This window comes from Nyctibius grandis, chromosome 3, assembly GCF_013368605.1.
Source record: "Nyctibius grandis isolate bNycGra1 chromosome 3, bNycGra1.pri, whole genome shotgun sequence".
Classification (NCBI taxonomy): Eukaryota; Metazoa; Chordata; class Aves; order Nyctibiiformes; family Nyctibiidae; genus Nyctibius; species Nyctibius grandis.
Window position 1 is genome coordinate 53,904,050 of NC_090660.1, and position 20,779 is coordinate 53,924,828.

General features: G+C 39.3%; 1 protein-coding gene across 1 annotated transcript in view; it reads left to right on the forward strand.

Moving 5' to 3' along the window:
- Positions 1 to 20,779, forward strand: part of PIEZO2 (piezo type mechanosensitive ion channel component 2) — a 350,494-nt gene that overhangs the window by 253,753 nt on the left and 75,962 nt on the right. The window contains 9 exon segments of the mRNA XM_068395843.1: positions 793 to 831; positions 2,751 to 2,889; positions 3,293 to 3,432; positions 5,525 to 5,761; positions 9,991 to 10,114; positions 11,768 to 12,015; positions 12,679 to 12,827; positions 13,583 to 13,756; positions 17,265 to 17,306. Of these exon segments, the coding sequence (XP_068251944.1) occupies positions 793 to 831; positions 2,751 to 2,889; positions 3,293 to 3,432; positions 5,525 to 5,761; positions 9,991 to 10,114; positions 11,768 to 12,015; positions 12,679 to 12,827; positions 13,583 to 13,756; positions 17,265 to 17,306 (1,292 nt within the window).

A 20,779-nucleotide genomic window follows, 5' to 3' on the forward strand; every position in this document is an offset into this window, starting at 1 on the left:
GTCTTTGTGCAAAACAGCTAGAAAGTCTGTCAGGAAACTAAATCCTGATGTAAAGATTTGATCTGCCTTGTAACTACTAATTAGCACTGTCATTGGTAAGGGGGCACTGCCAGCTTATCTTTCTCCAAGCATACTGGTACCCTTTTTGGATATTTATAGCAGGGCAGTTAAGGCAGTTGGTGTAAAAGCTCCTGGAAGGGTTCAGCTTTCTACCATCTGTCCTCACCAGCTGCCGTGCAAAATTTCATTTGGCGTGTTGAAGTCAAATTTGGGATACACAAACACTCTGTTGAGCCACATATCCTAAAGTCACAATAACTCCACTGTAATAATAGTAATGGTAAACAAGCAGGCAAATGAATGAAGTATCACATTTTATATTAGTATAAACATTTCATCGGAAGTATTTTTATAATTACAGTAATTCTAATGATCATTTAAAAACTTAGTTTTTAAGCATTGGATCATTAGAAAGACATTAGAAAGCAGTTAATCAGTATAACGCCATACTGATTAATTCTTTGACCTAGTACCTAAAATTTCAATGCAACATTCTCAGTTTTGGTTTAGAATTCACAGGAACATACAGTAAAGTATGTCAATGATATGGCACACTAAATATTTTATGTAGAATAGTGTACAATTCTGCTGGCTTTTTAAGAATTCTTCCTGAATTTCTTAGTGCGAATCTGCAAAAGTCAGCAAATATGCATGCATATATTCAAAAAGTTAGACTTATTAATGCTTTAGCCATGCTTCTTTAATAATTTGTCCTTGCATTGCTTTTTGCAGCTTCTGTCAATGACCCAAGATGAATACAAGCCATCGGATGTTAGTATACTACTAGTCTTTGTGATTTTGTAATTCTTCTTAATGTGTGTAAAATATGGATTACACTGCTATGTACAGATAAAAGCTTAGATGATGAAATATTTAAAAAATCCTTTATTTTGGTTAGCCTGCCATTTATCTTATAACCTTGATTATCTTAAATATAATTGTCTTTTTTTTCTTAATAATTGCACTGAGAAACCACTGATTAGCCCTAAAATTAATCATTCAAAATTAAACTGCTTGTAGTAGTACCAACTGGCAAACGATCTTTTGCTATTTCATTGGGTTTAATAAGATACCAAAATATGCTTTCTAATGCAAGCCATCTTTAAACTTGATTTAGCTTCTTTGCTGTATTTTTTTCTTTCATTCATGTTGAAATGCTGAGGCCCTTAAAGCATGACTGACAACACATATGAGTTCAATTTACAGATTACAGAAAATCCAAGTCTTTGAACAGACAGCAAATGATCCATTTATCTTGACTGCTATAGACCCTAGCAGACTCTGAAAGAAGCAGCGTCCCCGCTGTTCAGCATACACAGAACAATGGAGATGAAGACGAACTTTGGGAGCAGCTATAACCAAATCTAAATGTGCTCCACGTCCTGTGCTTGGTGTAGCTGCTGAATATAACTGAACATAACCCAGATACTATTCTGAAATGGTTCACACATGCCTGTGCATGGTTTTGACAGGCAAAATACGCTTCTATCTCACAGCCTAAGCAGAAGTCAGTCTTCAGCATGTACTACCATCAGTAACCCATTGCATGTGAATTTTTGCCAATATGAGAGATATTTATGATTGTCGTTGCAAACAAGCACAAGGGCTGAAATTTTATTCACAAAAATAAAACAGTGAAAGAGTGTTGAATTAGTACTACCAAGTGGCATAAGTGTGGCATCAATAACAATAATTACCACAACAGGTTTTATTAACAGCAGCAAATGTAGATCTCACCAGTAATAATTTAAAATTGAAAGTAATTTATAACCCTTATTTTCATAACTACTGTAAATAATTAGACATGAACTAAAGTCTGAAAATCTCGACATATTAGTTTGCCTGAGCAGGAGGATGAATTTTTGATTACAGCTTTAACTTAAACACGGGACATATAATGATACTTTCCTAGCTTGGCTGTAAAAAGCCAATTTATCCAGGGAAAGGCAGGATGTCTGAAGATGGGCTCACTGAGTTACTGTTTGTGCACTGAGCCATGAGGTCAACCTTAGCCTCCTCCAGCTGTGGATGCTTTAACTTAGTCCATCTTTACACTGTTTTTAATTTCCATTTAATTTCATAGGTAGAACAGGCCAAGAGCATGCAAATAATCATTTACCATGGCTCAGCTGACTGCAGTAACTTAATTGCTTTAGCTTGTGTATCCACATTTTTATTCCTTTTCGGACTGCTTGTGTGTAAGTTGAAGTGTTACCTAATACAATGTGACATTGTGGGAATTTGAAAAAAAAACTTGAAGTCCTTTAAAGGAAATATTTGTAGAAGTTCAAAGATGCAGCAGCATTTTACTGTTTGCTAAAGAACTTCCCTGAAACAAATTTGTAATTCTATTTATCATAGAATCGTAGAATCGTTTTGGTTGGAAAGGACCTTTAAGATCATTGAGTCCAACCATTAACCTAACACTATCAAGTCCACCACTAAACAATATCCCTAAGCATTATGATATTGCATAAAAAGCTATCCACAATTAATTTTGGAAGCTGCTATGTGCTATTTTTGCATGCAATGAGACTATAACATATCAATTTCTTTGGAGGGAAGTAATTGCAGTTACTTGTTAAGCTCCTTTGGCATTGGCAATCCAACACTAGCGAAGCACAGAAGTAGGAGTCTCGTTCTCGTAAGAGCCACCCTAAATGCAGTGCCTCTCTCCGTTGTCCTGGCAGGTGCTGCTGGTAACAGTGAATGGGAACCCTGCTGACTATCACACCATCCACCCCACACTGCCACTAGAAAATGGTCCAGCCAAAGCAGACATGTACTCAACCCCACAGTACAAATGGGAGCCTTCGGATGACATGTCAGGTAGTGAATTGTCTGGGAATTACCCTTAGTTCCGTATTTTTTCTTATTCTGTATCTCCATTCACTGCCTCTAGCACTTATTTTCATTTTGATAAGCTCTTTGGCCTGTTGAAGTTAAACAATTGCAGTCACCTTACAATAATAGCTTACCACACGGCAGTTTTGTAAGCTGGGCTGTAGGCATGTACTATCCAAAATACTTTGCCTACCAACACAGTGCCTGTGGGTTTTGCATTGCTTTACTGTGCTCAAATGTAATTTTTCTTTGGCTCCCATCTTGAGCTTGCTGATTTCTGTAGAAGTAGCCATCAGAGTGATTATAAGTGAAATCGTCCCAGGAGAGATTGCATATACTACTTTTAGACCAGCATGAATTGCAAATAAGAATTTCTTTTTCTACTTAGAAAAGAAAGAGGAGGAGGATGAGGAAGAGGAAGATGAAGTTGCTCAGGAGGAAAAAGAAAATGTTAAATTACATGCACTGGTCTCTGTGTTCCAATTTATCATGAAACAAAGTTACATTTGTGCTCTGATAGCTATGATGGTAAGTACAGGCAGCAAAAAAATAATCCTGTTAATTTCACCAATAAATGTGCCTTCTCAATGTTTTCCTGAAAGTAATTTCATCGGTTGTTTTTCAGTAAGTGTTTGCATCAGGGTTAGAAAATATCAATATGGTGTCTGCATAATTTAGGGTCTGTTTTAGGCTATTGATGCATAATTCCCAGGCCTGTTACAGACCTATAAATAGGGCAACACATGGGGTTCTGGTTAAAGCATCACATTTCCAGGACTGGGAGCCCTGGGTTTTGTTGTCTGTTGAATGTTAGAAAACCATTGGGGCTCAGTTTTCTATTGATTCAAAGCTTCTGCATAAGCAAGCTTGTCATGCTTTTGCTCTACGCAGAAATTTGCTTACAAAATCAAAACATTTTGTAGTGATATAGTAAATATAAAAAATATAGTACCTATTTCAGGTTGAAGCATGTATCCAGTTACTCTCTGAGAAGAAAAGATCTGTAAAGCCTGATTTCCTATATTGACACAGAAAGGTCTCAAGGAAAACAGAGCTTCGTGCCAAGCAAGATTTTGCTATTGTTTTACTTACCGCCCTAATTTCTCTTTCTCATGTTGCTGCTTGCTTTTAAGCCCCCTTGATGCAAATACCTTGAGCTGCTCTGTAGCAGGTTTTCAGCATAATGATTAGATCTCTCTATATATTCCCAATGCAGGCTTTGGTTTTACTGTTTTGGAAAGGTTTCAACTGTGATGAAATTAACCATAAAGCTTCTTGGCCCAATTTTGCATTAAAAATGGTAAAACAAATTAGCTTGGCTGTTTCTTGTTTGCATAAAGTTTCAAACTTTATTCGCTGTCCTTTAACAGGAAAAGTTTCTCAACTAAATAAAGCAGACTTCTTGTGCAGAACCTGGATCTGGCTTGATGCATTCTGAGACATTAGCAAGGAGTTGTTTTCATATTGACACAGTGCCTCTTCCTATTTTTTAAACTCACATGCTTCATATGAGCTGCATTTCCTTTTTAATTCATTTCTAAGGTCATATCTCTCAATATCAAAGGAGAAGATATATTTGAATAACTTTCTTGTAGTTTAATATTGAGACACTACTAGCTTTTTTCTTAGTGATATACCCTTCTTTTATATGACCCAAAATCATTTATTAATTTATTTATGGTGTGATCTGATGCAAGTTCTACTTACACCATAGCCAGAGACAGCTCAGTGTAAGTTATTTTCTTATATAGGGACAGAGAAATAGCATATTAGTGTTTTTCACGTACCCTTAAAAGACATCATTTCCAAGAGGGCTGAGCTAAACTGATTGAAATATTCTTAATATTTCATACTTTTCTATTTAAATTGAAAAGGAATCTAAAATGTATTATTGACAGTTATTCCACAGTTATACCAGAATACATATAGCTGAATTTAGTCCTAAATCGATACTACAATGTCAATAAAAAACACTTAAAACCCCAATCCTTTTCCCTGAGTGTTTAATAGACCAGTTTTCAGTAACTGGTTTCTGCAAGCTATAGAAAACATTCTCTAGTTGTGAGTACTTCAGGTAATCTAACATGGTTAGTGTAGACTTAATATTCTTCAGGGTAGGTATATGCAGTGTGTGCATACCATAGCTTTCCATTTTAAATTGATTCCACAAAAGCTAGAACAGTACGGAATTAGCATAGTTTTGTAAGTCTGTCAAAGGCCTTGAATGTAGTAGCTATTGAATATGTTTTGCTATTCCTACTCTGAATTCTTTGCTGCTAGTTTTGCAAGAAGGTCTTGTGTGCTCAAGAGTTAGTCTGTATTTTTCATCTTTTTTAGTTTGGTGTAATGAGTCTAATTACAAACCTTACCAAGGTGCAATTAATACACAAAGCAGGGTTCGCCCTCAGCTGTGGACTTCTTAAGAATCCAGTTTCTGCATGTTCTCCAAGGGGTTTATTGTAGCTGGCTCAGTAGCTGATTAATATGTGTAAGAGTCTCATGACAATGAAAATGTGCACTAAGTAGAGAAGTGTAGGTTAAGTGTAACTGGCAATATGCATCAATGTTGTTCCTGAATGTGTCTGTGAACATTTTTTCCTCTCTTTCGTCCTTTCACAAGGCGTGGAGTATCACGTATCACAGCTGGTTGACTTTTGTGTTACTGATCTGGTCGTGCACATTGTGGATGATTCGGGACCGAAGGAAATATGCCATGATCAGTTCACCATTCATGGTTTTCTATGGAAATTTACTGCTAACGTTGCAGTATATATGGAGTATTGAGCTCAAGAATGATGAGCTACCTCAAGTATCTGGTTTTTTAGAAAGAAAGGAACCTGGGGAGTTGGCATCAAAGGTAGGTATTATAAACAGCTGAGATTTATTTATGAAACCACAAAATATATTGTGCTAAAAAATTAGGATTTCCTGGCATTTTTTTTTGAGAGTGAATCCTCAGTATCCAGTATAAACATGTTCAGCAGCAGTTCTACAATAAAGAATAAGTAATTAAAAAATGGTGTTCAGAAAATTGCTTATTGGTTGTTGAACTAATACCAAAACAAATGTTTCAGACATCTTTGTACATTTTCATGATAATTCTGTAGAAAATTTTTAGTGGATGGAAATTGCTCACTTGTTTGGTTTTATAAATTGGATGCAAAATCTAGATGCGATTTGATTTGTTAGATTAATACCCACGGGATGTCAGGTCTGTCTCCAAATATGATGGCAACTGGAACTGTGGTGTCATCGCAATTACCCATGCTACTCACTCCCTTATGATTTGGCACAAGCAGCAGTACATAGCTGTGAATGAGCTTTAATTCTTTATCCTTACACCTGAAGCAGCAGTTGGAATCCATTTCAGGTCAGAAACAAGAGAGTTTGTTGACCTCAGTGCATGATAGATTTTTTTTCTTTGATGTCTTGAAAGCACTACAAAATGCATTTTGTTTGGCAGGCTTGCTTCGGGGGGAGGGAATCAGCATAAATAGGAAGTTGTTTCCTAGAGCACCCAAGAGGGGTGTCTCAGAGAGTGCATCTAATTGGCGCTGCTCCCCTTGTGCTAAGTGAACCACTTCCCTTGTGACTCCTAATTATCATTTAAGGTGATTCTGTAAGTGATTTTCCTTGTTGACAGTGCCCTTTGGACAACCATTTCTAGGTCTTTAATGCATTTGAAAATTAGTGAGTGCTGAATTTTTTCTCTTGTAAAGGTAGGACTAGTTTAGTAAGAGAGCTAAAGCTCAAGGGGTTCTGCCAGAGAAGTTCTACAGTTTCTCTCGATGACTTTGTAAATCTCTAGGGAGTTTTAACTGTCTTAATACGTCAGCCCCTTTGACATTGTTTCTTATTAGCTGTATCATCAGATATCTTATCTAAAACTAGCTGGTGTCTAGAAAGGAAACTGTTTTGTCTATATAATGATTTGGCCACACACATAAAACTAATAGAGATGTCTAGTGGGTTTTTTTAGGCTGAATATAATGCACTCTGTAAATATGACAGAATCACAGTATGGTTGAGGTTGAAAGAAAATTCTGAAGGTCATCTGATCCAATTCCCCTGCTGAAGCAGGGACATCTAGAGCTCATTGCCCAGGATTATGCCCAGATACCTTTTGAATATCCCCAAGAATGGAGACTCCACAACCTCCCTGGGCAACCTGTGCCACTGCTTATGACCCTCACAGTGAAAAAGTGTTTCTTGATGTTCAGAGGGAACCTCCTGTGTTCAGTTTGTGCCCATTGCCTCTAGTCCTGTCACTGGGCACCACTGAAAAAAGCCTGGCTCCATCCTCTTTCCACCCTCCCTTCAGGTATTTAGAGACATTGAATGAGATTCCCCCTGAGCTTTCTCTTCTCTGGGCTGAAAAGTCCCAGCTCTCTCAGCCTTTCCTCATAGGAGAGATGCTGCAGTCCCTTCATCTTTGTGGCTATTCAACTGGTCTTTCTCCAGGATGTCCATGTCTCTCTTGTACTGGAGTGCCAGAGTGGGACACAGCATTCAAATTGTGGCCTCACCAGTGCTGAGTATAGGGGAAGGATCACCTCCCTCGACCTGCTGGCAACAATGCATCCCACCACCCTCGCCTTCCCAGGGACTGAAGTGAGGTTGACTGGCCTGTATCCTCCATCTTGCCCTTCTTGAAGGTAAAAGTGACATTTGCTTTCCTCCAGTCTTCTGACACTTCTCCCAGTCACCACAATCAATCAAAGATTATTGAGATTAGCCTCTACAATGACATCAGCCAGCTCCCTCGTCACTTGTGGGTGCATCCCATCAGGACCCATGTGTTTATGTATGCTTGGTTTGCTTAAGTATTCCCTGACCTGATCCTCCTCCACCAAGGGCGTGTCTTCCTTGCTTCGGACTTTTCCACAGTCCCTGGGACCTGTGATTCCTGAAGGCCGGTCTTGCCAGCAAAGACTGAGGCAAAGAAGTCATTTGGTACCTCAGCCTTTTCCATGTCCTGTGTCACCAGGGCCCTTGCCCCACTCATCCCACATTTTTCCTAGCCTTCCTTTATTGCTTATGCACTTACAGAAGCTCTTCTTGTTGCTCCTGACATTCCTCGCCAGACTCAACTTCAGGCCTTGGCTTTTCTAACTGTGTTTCTACATGCTCAGCCAGTGTCTTCATAATACTCCCAGGTTACCTGGCTCATCATCCATCCCCAGGCAGAGCCCATGCATTCCATCTGTGCTGTCATGCAAATTGCAACTCCACCTTCACATCTTCCTGCCCTGTCTCCTAAAGAGTCTGTATCTCTCCATTGCAGCTATGCAAGCCGTCACACCCTGTCTCTGTGATCCCAACAAGATCATAGCCCTGCACAGAGGTCTCTAATTCCTTGTGTTTATTCCCCATGCTACATGCATTAGTGTACAGGCACTTCACTGAGGCGCCCATCATGCTGATTTCCCAGAAAGGATCTGGAAGGTTTCCCTGTAATGGTTCCTTGAAAGCATTTCCTTGCTTATATACAAGTGCTTGAGGTGACCCCACATAAGCCCTGTTTTGTTGATTATGTGTTTCCTTTCATTCATATCGCCCCAGGTGCCCTTTGCTTGTCAGCCCTGTCTATCACTCCCTCTCAAGGCTACTAGTAACTCTATCCCTCCCCGTTATTCCTAGTTTAAAGCCCTTTCAATAAAGGTTGAATTTAAATAAAGATTGGATACTGTATTCCTAAATAGAAAGAAACGTACTGTAATTCTTTCTGCAGAATTTTCTGCATGCTATGTATGTTTCCTGGTCTGAAAAGGAAACAAAATGGATACTATAAAAGGTGGACTAAAAGCATTTCTTTGATCTGCAACCCTTCAAGACTTTTCTTGGAGCCAGCTCTGGCTCTGGAAATGCCAAAGAGAACAAGATGTAAATGCAGCAGGGAGACAGAGTTAATCACTGCAGAACAAATCCGTATTTTACAATATCAATGGTTTATGTTGCAAAAGCCAGAGCTCCGGGGGGTATCTGGAGAAGCTGTGACAATTCACACAGGCTGACAGTCTTCTGCTGCAGCTCAGTGTTAGCCAGAGAGTCAGTGAAAACAGCTGTCGCTAGCCTGGGAGCTCTCCTTTCCCTCATGAAGTACTTGCAGGTTAGATGAAAAACAGGAGAGTTCTTTACATTGTACTACTGGCCTTGTCATTCTATTGTATGCAAAATACTTGGCTCTTGCAGGTTTCCCATTTAAGATTTTATTCTTCCATCTTATAAAGCAGTGAAATAACCCTTGTTCTGCACCACTGAAATCAGTGGAAACTTTGCAGAATGTAAATGTAAAATCAAGTGTGTGATGAATAGGCATCATGCTGTTTTCTGAATTTTGGCCATCTCTCAGTATTGCAAGCTGTTGAATTTAGCTTTTTGCAAAACACAGAAATGCAGTCTTCGTTAAAGAGATTTATTTATTTCTAAGGTATCCTGCTGTTATGGAATTATCATCTCTTCAAGCTCTTCAAAGAATTAAGAGCCATCTTAAATCTTGTAGCTGCTCCAAATGCAAGGCATATGCAGTTCATTGTGTGTTTTGTAACTTCAAGACATACAAAGAAATTTTTTATTTTTAAAGTATTTGTGTTTAAGCGTCTGAAGTACCAAACCTCCCAAATCAAAAGACTTAGGATATATAGCAAACCTTAATAATGATAATACACTCATCTGCCTGTGCTTCTTCCCTGCAAAAAGAGAAAAATGAATAAAAATGGACAGATGGAATTTATACCAACCAATATATAGTGAGAAGATCCTTAATCTTACAAGACAGGAGTTAAAAACTGAATAGAACAGGGGAGAGTAGAACTGTATAGGTAAACACCTTTAAGAAAAGATGTGGTGTGAAAAGTTATTACTCAATGGAAAAGTGTAAATGAAATAAAGTTGATTTTCAGGCAGGATGTTTCCTGAATGACTTAACTTCCACAAATATGCACTTTGACACTGATGCTGTCATTGCCATTTTCTGATGGACAGAGAAGACAAAGGCATGCAAAATTTATGAAAACATATGTGTGTATTAGCAGGATATAGGATATACAATTAGTGTGTTGTTTTTGTTTTGATTTTTGTTTGCAGATTCTTTTCACAATTACTTTCTGGCTACTGCTTAGGCAACACCTCACTGAACAAAAAGCACTTCGGCTAAAAGAAGCTACTTTATCTGAGGTCAAAGTTGGAAATGAAGAAAATGAAGAAAAAGGTAAAGCCACGTCCAGTTTAGTCCTTCAGTCATGATAGAAGTTCCAGTTACTGCATTTCTGTAATGCTGAAAGCAATTAGCAAGATACTTGTTATTAGCTAAGGAAGATATTACAAAATCTATGTGCAGCTATCTCTCAGGATATAAAAATAAAGCACCTTTGAACTTCAGAAATGCAAATAAAATGTGAATTCTCTTTACTGTTTAAATGCAAAAAAATGGAAGATAATTGCAATGACTCATTTGAGAAATGTCATGGAACTTCCAAATAATCAGTTTACTCCTGTGTCCCAAACTCAAACCAGCAGATTAATTGCCGTAGGAGTTTAACCACAGGAGAAGAAGAGTTTACATAGGAAGAGTCAGTTGTTAAATTCCTTGGAAGTTGTGTTTGCATGTAAACACTTCTACAAAAACAGAAGTTAAACTACTAATTTCAATGGGAAATTAAGCATGTATATTTTCAGTGCAAGGGCTCATGCCGTCAGAAGCATACCTGAGACCAAAATTTACTGCTACGGTTTCAGCTCATCTAAGAGCTCAGTGGCCTGTTCTCTCTTTTGCAACTGGGCACATGTTCCCCCAAACCTTTCTTGCCCTTTTCTGTCTCTCTGGATATTGATCCGAACAAGTTCAACTCACTGAAATAGTAGAAAGCCAGCCTAGGTAGCAGTGATGCAGCTTTCTGTTTGAATCATTACAATATTGGTCTCAGTAATATATCTGATTGGTGTCAGAGCTGGACACTGCAAGGATTTGCAAGGCAAGAGCAAGGAAAGAGTCTGAGAAGAGGGGTGATGAGTGGGACAAAGGGAATGGGCGAGCCTTGTGATGGTGAAGTCTTGATATTGTTCTCAGTGTGAAGAAAAGCATTACAGCTACGTGCTAAGAGTTTGGCAAGCCCTGTTATCTGAATACTTGCCTATGTGTACTTGCTATTGGGGGGACACTTACCCTACCTCACAAGGTCAATGACTGGGGAATCCTGACCTCTTCACGGGGCAAAAGCAGCTTGTCTTTTCTGCAATGGCTCAGGTATGGCAGAAGAAGCTGGAAAAGTGGTAGTTTCTTCAAAAAACAGTGCTGTTAGAGCAGCATTTATATTTTTTTAAGCTTGTTTGGGTTTATGTTAATGTTTTCTCTTGCTTGTGGTTTTTTGGAGGTAACCGTGATATTCTCTAAAGGGCAAAACTCAAGATGAGAGGTTCAAACTCAAGACGAGAGTTTAAACTTTAAAATCAAGATGAGAGGTTTCTGGTTGTTCTGGTGGTTTCTTTGTTTTCCAGTTTAAAAGGTTTCTTGCGTGGGAGTATAGGTATTGCAATGGAAAGTGTTGTGGCTGTTATCCATTATACAGCCCTTAGGCTCTAATTTTCCGCTACAACTGCCTGCATTTCAGACAAAGTGAAGATGGGTGTCTGGTAAGAGTGTATAGCTATGCACCATATGGCTCCAGGAGAAGGTTGAACCTCATATGAAGTTAAAATTCTTTCCCCTGCTCTGGAGTCATGTATGATTCAGAAATACAGTCTCTTGTGAATACTGTGTTTTAAGTTTTTGTGTTGTGTGCAGAGATTTTACTTTCCACCCATTTCAATTCTTACTAAAAGTCCCAAAGAAAGACAGAAGCCAAATATGACTCTGTATTTGCAGAAGAGGAGTTGCAAGAGGGAGAAGTGGCAGAAGAACAGGAGGAGGAGAAGGAGGAGGAGGAGGAAGAGGATGATGAGGATGAACAGGATATTATGAAAGTCCTGGGGAAGCTGGTGATGGCTATGTTCATCAAGTACTGGATTTACGTCTGTGGGGGCATGTTCTTCTTTGTCAGCTTTGAGGGTAGAATTGTCATGTACAAAATCATCTATATGGTACTGTTCCTCTTCTGTGTGGCCCTCTATCAGGTGAGTGAGAGCTGTGTTAACTAAATTTTGTTCTTGAATACAATGGTTCATACCTTCAACTTGGTAATAAAATAGCTCCAAACAGAATTCATAAACAACTTGTTGGTTCTTTAGTTAGATACAGCATAATAAGATCATTTGAAGGGGCTGAGACTAGTTCTTCTTTGGCTTTTGATTATAGTGACAGGCAAAGTGCATGTAAATTAGATGCATACAATACACACCTTTTCTTTGGGACTCCACCCCACATCCCCGTGAGCTGTGAAACCTGTGTGAGAAAATTCTGGGTCTGTGCACGTCCTGTGTAGCCACCAGTTTTTGTGACAGCTGACCCACACAGCTTCCACACCCCAGTGAGCATGGAGTCCCTCTCCTCCTGGACTTTCATCACCTAATGGTGATGAAACTGAGTGACTGAAGCTGTCCCTGGCCTTTATGTCTGTGGCCATGTCCCAGCAGATATTTTTACACAAGAGTATGTACATGGGTGCATGTGCATCAAGAGTAAAAACTGTATCTCAAAGAACTGTGGCTGCTGTTGGGTAAGAGTTGTTTACTTCAGGCCAGATAGGAAAAATAGTATCTTTGTTTGCCAGTATAGTGTTGTCAGTATTTTGTCAGTGTCTTTGCCTTGTTTCAACATCTTTAGTGTGTGATTTTCAGGTGCACTATGAATGGTGGAGAAGGATTTTAAAATACTTTTGGATGTCAGTGGTTGTTTACACGATGTTGGTACTTATCTTCATCTATACATACCAATTTGAGTCGTTCCCTGGGTTGTGGAAGAACATGACGGGCCTGGATGAAAACAAGTAAGCGTTTTCATTTAATTTCATACTTAGTTTTGGACTTCTGAGTTCAGTGTGGTGGAATGATCTGAGAGCACTCTTCCTTCTTGTGAAAGAAAAACATCATGAGACCATCCCCAGGCACAGCTGACTTTAAGCACTCAGCTCTGAAGCCATAGATTTATTGATGTAACAATAGAGATCAGCAAGAACATGAAAGCGGCTCAAAAACTCATATTTCCTCCCATCTGCTCCCAAGGCCTTGGCACCGCTCCTGTTCCCAATATAGTGCCAACACTTCTCTCTACCTCTTTGACCGTAGCTGTAAGATCTGGGGAGAGATTAAGGGTAGATTTGCAGGATGTCTGGAGCTGATGAAGGTGGACCTGCCCTCCTGCTAATGAGGAGAGCTGAGTTTCTTCCTCCTCATGATGTGTTGGGCATTTCTCTACAGGAGCTTATGTGAGAAAGTATATACAATATGAGTGGATCTCCAGTGCAGGACTTTCAGTCAGAGACAACTCCTCTGGTTCAAGAGATCTGTGGCAGGGATGATTCATTTAGATCTGCACATTTACAGTATCTCTCTATGTTACTGAGCCCAAATGCAAGATATTTGCATCGTGAAACTTGCTGGTTTAGAAGAACTTAATGAACTAAAAACACATAACAAGTACCAGCCCCTTATTTCCCATTGCAAATTATTAGTAATAATGTCTCATGGCAAGGAGAAGATTTTGGTGTGAAAAGGTGACTTAGTGGCTTACTTTTTTTTCCAGACTAGCGGACCTTGGCTTAAAGCAGTTTTCTGTGGCTGAGCTATTCACACGCATCTTCATCCCCACCTCCTTCCTACTGGCATGTATCTTACACCTTCACTATTTCCATGACCGATTTCTCCAGCTCACTGATTTAAAAGCTGTAACCAGCAAACAGGACAACACTATCTATAGGTAAGGAAATAAAGTAAATAGACCTATTCATTATCTGTATTAAAATGCTGTTTCTGACTGTCTTGTAATGCTCGCTTTTCATTAGATGTTTTTTGCCTTTGCTATGGCTACCTGGTTTAAAAAGAAGGGAGAAAAAATATTCAACATCCCTTAGTATCCAGCACCCTGCTGAACAAACCACAACCAAAGTATCTGTCTTTCCCCACTTTCCCCTACACATTGAAGTTTTTCATTTTGGGGTATATTTTCAAAGGTACTGATAATATTTATTAATTTATTTACGTCATTGTCTTTGACCTTTAATGGGAGTTAGATGCTTAACTGCTACGTGTGCCTTTTGTAAGTCCTGTCGACAATAGAAAATATGGCTGTTAATTTGGATCACTTCTGGTTTTCAGCGTCCATTTTGAGGGCCAAATGACGATCGGGAGATCTTTGGCAAATGCCACATTTGCATTGGACAGTTAGGCCTTTTTGTAAAGTTGAACTTCAGAAATGGAAAAGTCCCAAACCTGTGGTCACACTTTAACGTACTGACCCTTGGCTTTTTTGATTATTCTGGGACCTCACTTTTCCTGTGTTTAACTGTTCCATATTCTCCTGCATAAAAGCATATCTGCCCTAGGATCCTGCTCCAGAAGTATAAGAGAGAGAAATGGTTTCATAGTACGTAGTGTCATATTATGCAATGACATTTACTCTATTTCTTTGAAGAAACCAATTCATTTAGACACTAGTTTTAGTGTGTTTGCCTGTCCAATGACAAGTGTAACTCAGCTGCACTTCTATGAATGGGGACTACCTGCATAACATCACGTATGACAGTTTATCTTAACAGAGAATTCTGCTCTAGGACTTGCTAGATTTGCAAAAGCATTTCAGGTATTTTTCCTGCATTCAATTTAACATGAAGCAACTTTACAGTGTATGGTACAAGTATATTTGTATTCCCTATTGGCAGTCCACATGAATGAGCTCTACTTTTACAGAATGCTTCTGGTTTCTGTATTTAAATAAGTTGCCAAAACCAGAACAAACCAAACTTGATTAAATTTCCTAACAATACTGTATTTTTTTTAACTTACCTTTTTAAATGACTGTTTGTATAATACTTTTTCCTTTTGCTTTTCTTGAATTGCAGATGCCCCCTCCCTGGCAGTGTTTAAGGCCAGGTTGGATGGGGCTCTGAGCAACCTGGTCTAGTGGAAGGTGTCCCTGCCCATGGCGGGGGGGTTGGAACTAGATGATCTTTAAGGTTCCTTCCAACCCAAACCATTCTATGATTCTATGAATTGCTAAATCTGATGGTAGATTCAAGGGCCCTTTGAAATGGCCTGTGAGCAAACTTTCTTTGCTCATAGCAGACTTTTTGTGCAGCAGCAGGTACATGTTAACATCTCTGAACTGGTCAGCCAAGCCCTGAAACCAGAGCCCAGATAGGTGTCTGAGCTGAAACGAGGGTTGCTCCTGGGCTGAGGCATTTGGGGGAATGCACTACAGTTTGCAGTAACTGCGCAAGCGATTTTGTAGCACAAACGCTTCGCACTTGTGCTGAGTAACATTGAAACAGCTTCCACCTCCCTCCTAGTGTGATCCAGTAGGCACAAAATGGAAAAAAAAAAATACCAAGGCACTCCCAGGATTTAGGTGGGTTCATGGTGCAGCACATTCTGCCTGTGAAACCACTACTTGCAAATTTTTCTGTTATACATGAGAGCTACAGCTCTCCAAATGCTGGCAAAAACAGAATCACTGTGACTAAAGTCACATCATTCTTGGAGGACGGAACCACTGAAACTAGACACAAAATGTTTTCAGTGTCCTGTTGAGAGAAAAAAAAATTAAAGACTAGTATCAGAAAAGAAGGTTGTAGTATGTGGATTTTATTGGTAGTCAGTGCCATTTTTGCCAGGAGTAAATGGCCTTGAGACATGGTGCTTAAAGTAGGAATTCGTTGTTGCACCAGGCTGTTTGCTGAAGTAGAGTGGCAGATGAAAAGGACAATGTGATATCATTAGCTTTTTTGCCCTGCTACTATAGTGCTTTTTTTTTTAAGTCTGAATGTGTACTAGCTTGTATTGAGCTGTCAGATAAGTGGCTAGATGTTTTTAACTCTTAAATGTGATGTATGTGCTACATTTGCCGTTTTGCAGTGTTTCAAAATCACAGTTATCATGTATATCATTTGTTCCTCCTCAGAAACTTTCACAAGTGTGTCCAATACCCAAATCACAACACTTTTTCTGGGTTGTATTACCATAAACAATACCTGACATCTGAAGATCCATCTGTTTTCTTCTCTCTTGATGCAATAAATGAGTACTGAGCATCAGCCAACTTAATAGTACAAAAGCTTCAGGATGAGAGTTCGGCTGACATTTGTATTGATGATGCATAAAGCTGGATAAGAACTAGCAGAACAGCCAGCTCCAGCTTAACAGTAATGCTAGCAATAGAAATAAGTTGCAGGGACAATTAGAACAGATTAAAGACTCATATGTATATATGCAATTTTCTTACAAAGACACTAAAACATCATTTTTCCTTTTGCTGTGAAAACACTAACTCAACAGCTAGTTTACCTCTCAAAACTGCTTTTATGACACTTCTTTTGCAACAACAAAAAAAAATTAAATAAAGAAACTGAACCTTAATTTTAAGTAAGCTGACAGAACTCAACCCTTTTAATAGCGAGCTTGTTAAAACAACCGCAGCAGGTGAGAGCTAGTCATGAAAGTACTACGGAAAGCAGCTCCAGTTGGTCCATCTGCCCCTGAACTGCTATGTATGATTATGGTATTATGTTTGTGTCTGACTGAAGAGTCCTGTTGAAATTGCTGAGACTGTTCATATATTAAGGTGCTGCTTCACATGAGCAAAGTTTGCAGAGTGAGTTCAAGAGTAAGGCTCTGCCAGCTGCAAGTAGAGGGGACAGAAACTGGATCACTGGAACTGTCAGAGTGAGGCACTTCTCACTGTTTATAAAGGTGATTTATAAAGGTCAATTTTACATCTGCAAGAGAGAGAAAAATCCTCTGGTTAGGACTTCCCAAACCCATTTCCTTGCTGCATCGTGAATTATGGTATGGCAGAGATAAACACTGTGAGGCAGATAATTTCTGTGGTATGATGCTCCGTTATAATCACCTTTAAATAAAAAAAAAAGAAGCAAAGTAGCTATTTTTAAAAATATGCACAATATTCTGTGGCTTACTTGAGATAAAGCAGGAGAGACTGTTGTCACATTTTGGGGTCTATGAAAAGAACCTGCAGTTCTAACTGAAGTGCGTACCATCTAAATGTCTAAGTATTGCGTTTATAACTTCCTAGACTTTTCACTGCGTGGTGTATGTTAAGCTTTCAGATTGTGCTTTGTTATGACAATGTGTCTCTCTTGGTAGACAGGAAAGTGCATTCATTCCTGTTTAACAGTTTCCTTTTCTCTCTCTCTAATTCATTTCCCATTTTCATCTCATGGATTCTTGTGCTTTCATCTCCCACCTCATAGCCATGCCAAAGTCAATGGCCGTGTTTATCTAATAATTAATAGGTGGGTACTTCAGTTCTTCCTTTCCTTTAAAACAAATATTCCTTAACTTTTTTGTTACTTCTTAATTGCCTGAAAGCAAAGTATGTTCTTGCTGAACAGTACTGTGAAGTAAGCAGGGAGAGAATGTTCTTCAGGTATTGTAGTCTCCTAAAGCTGGTGAAGCAGTTAATACTTCTCTCCTGCATATGTATACGTTGTGAGTTCATCTTCCAGCTGGGAATTCCTCTCTTAAACTCTGCCCATGCCTCAATACAGGAATAATTGGTGCTATTTGTAATTGGCTGCAGACAACAGACTTGGTTGAGGAGGCTCATTTATCTACCCTTCGTTTGTGCATGGGAAGATGCATGCTTGCATGTGCACACAGGCACACAGACACACACACAGACACACAGAGACACACATCCCTGTCTCCTCACAAGCACCTAAGAAAGGGAATTTGAGGGCCAGGTCAATTAAATGTGCATGTATTATGAGTTTGTACAGACAGAGATTTCCCGATTCGGAGACAGAAATGGAACACGCAGTACACTGAAACTACTGCATGCTAAGGGTGTTAATTCATAGTCTGAGTTGGGTGCTGCAGGATCCAAACTCCAAAAGCTCATATTGCCATCATCTTCATCCCTTTATAAATGGCATCTTAAAACCAGTTCAATAAAGTAGATTTCTTTCAAAATATTTGACTGGAGTAAATGTGGGCTTTTGTTTAATCAGCTCTGAGATTAGAAGGACTTCTGTGTTCATTGTCGCTACTGAATATAAACAGAAAAGACGAGAAAATCCCTTGTTTAGATATTTGTGACTACCTGCTCTAACAAGGAGTTAATTTATGTGTCATATTCATGCTCCTTCTTCAAATGTCATCACATAGTTTAGGCCAGGGTTCTTAAAAGTTCACCAGAGCTGGAAACCTGGTCTGTAGGAAGCCCGTGTGTCAGGGAGCGGCAAGGGCAGGCAAGCAGGGAGCCAAGGGGCACGGCCCGGAGGCAAGGCTGGGCTCTCTTCCGTGGGGAGTCAGGAATGGGAACCAGCAACTGAGGGTGAGGATCAGATCCGGAGACAGTAACAAGGGTCAGCCACAGCCTGGGTCGCTCCCAGCAAGTCCACAGAGATGATCCAGATCAGAGGTGAAGGCCTGGAGCCAGTCTGTATGTCAGGCTTAGGGTCGGGGAGATAGCGCAGACACAGCTGGGATGCAGCTGCAATGTAGGGACAGGAGCCGCAGCATGAAAGCAGCTCCTAAAGGAAGGAGAGGGACCCCCTGCACTGAAGCTTGGCCACACATCCCAGCACATACCAGCCAGCTGGCCCTGGATGCAGGCAGCAAAAACACCCTGCAAGGGCAGGGAAAGCACTCAGGGTCCTGCCAATAAAGGTATGGCACTGTGTGATATTCAGGAAACGGGTCACTAATGTTCTGCAGAGCAGAAAGCTTTCTGTTGTTAAGGCTGTGCATGATAGATACTTGAGAAATTGTTTTGGGCTGGAAAGTTTCAAGCAATTCATAAACTGCAAAAAATTATCAAAGGCAAAAGATGCTTCATAATGCATCCAGTAAGTTGTTATTAATCTTCTGCTCTCACAAGTTACAAATAGATGAAAGTACTAGGATTCCAGCAAGGACCTGGGGCACATGCCTGATTTTAGTGCCTCTGAAATTGCTTTGGTGCCTAAAAATAGATCTAATAGTATACTTCTCATTATTGAAACCCTATTTAATGAATTTGAGGGTAAGAAATGCTCTCAGTTAAAAGCATTAGTGGCTCATTGTCTGCATTATTAGTTAGTTATTTCTCTTACTAAGTATCAGACACAACACCTTTGTGTTATTTCTGGTAATTTCCCACCAGTATGTGCTTTTCAACTTGAAGTGACACCTGACTACCTGTGAAGCCTGTATGGGTAGCTTGTCTTAGATACTCTAAACTAGTGTAGTTTTTCTGCACTAATATCTCAGTGTTGTCTGTTACATGGTATCATGTGATCTTGTAGTGAAAACAAAAATTAAAAAAAGAGGAACAATGACCCTAGCAATAAATGAGGAGGTTTGGGAAGAAAGATTCCAAGAGATTAACTTTTTGAATAGTGGATAGGCCTTTTTAGCAGGACTTGAATCTCCTGAGCACACGGTCCCTTGCTCAAGCCTACTGATATCAGTAGAACTAAGCGCCGACATACTGAAAACTAAGCTCATACTGAGGCTTTAGCAGGTATATGTATTGCATGTACCTGTCTTTATAACGCCATTACCTTCTGGATCTCCTGGATATGAATGGGAGTTATATGCATAAGAGAAGGATGAGTCCTCTCATACAAAATCCTATAGAGTTACTGTGTTTCTGTCCAGTTTACACTGAGGTAAGTCATTAAGTCCTTGATTTACACCAGTGTGAATGTAGATTTTTCCGTTATAAAAGTCAGTTGAGAAGATACCCCATTAAAATCAATGCAATTGCATATGTGCAAAACCTGATTATATGGATACTTTCATTTCATGGGGCATTGCCTTTTAAGTGGGCTCTGATGATTTACAGCAACTGAGAATCTCTCTAGCATTTGAACTGAACTAAAAATTCATTCTCTCTTCTTTATACATCACCCCCCTGTTGGTACATTATTAGAGTTTTAGGTAGATATGCAAAATTAGATTATGTCATCTTAGGGAATATTATTGTTTAGTCATTTTACAGAGATTTGACTATCCTTTTACTATATACGCTCGCTTAAATATGAAAATAAAGTATATCAGACAAAAAGCCTTATTTTCAGTAGCCAAGACTACTGAATATATTGTTGAGTATAAGAGATTTTCAGATTATTGGACACTCAGGTTCATTGCCCAATCCATGATGAGGGATTTTAGTAATAATTGTCATGAACGTATTTATTCAGTGAGATTATTTGATGCTTGACTGTCTTGTTAAACTTCTACTTTTAAGCCACCTTTTCTGCTTTCTGGTGGTTGGTATGATATTACTATTTCAGGATTGTTTAGTCAAGTTTCTGTAGCTTTTCCCTCATTTGAGCCACCAAAGTTTCCATCTTGAAGAAACTGCAACTCCCAAATATTGCAAAAATAATTTTGCTTGTTTGACTTTCTCATTAACTGCTTAGCCTATGCTCTTATTTTTTAATGACCAGATGGTTAAATCTAGATTTTTAGTTTTGTGAACAGTAAAAATTCTAGTTAAAACTGGCAGAATTTCCTGTCTAAATGGTAACATACCAGAGTTTCGCAACATGAAAAATAAAGCCCTGAAGTAGTACTGTAGCATATTAAAGTGACTTGCATTAGTCCAGGAACAGTCTAAGAGGTGCTTAAAAGTATGCTGAGTGTAGTAATTACAATAGCATAACTAAACATTTAGTGACCTGATCATATAGATATACACTTGCCAAAGGGAAATGTTATTGCAAGAAGTTGTGTTCAAAGGGACTGTTTATGGAGTAAACGCTGTGCTCAGCAAAGC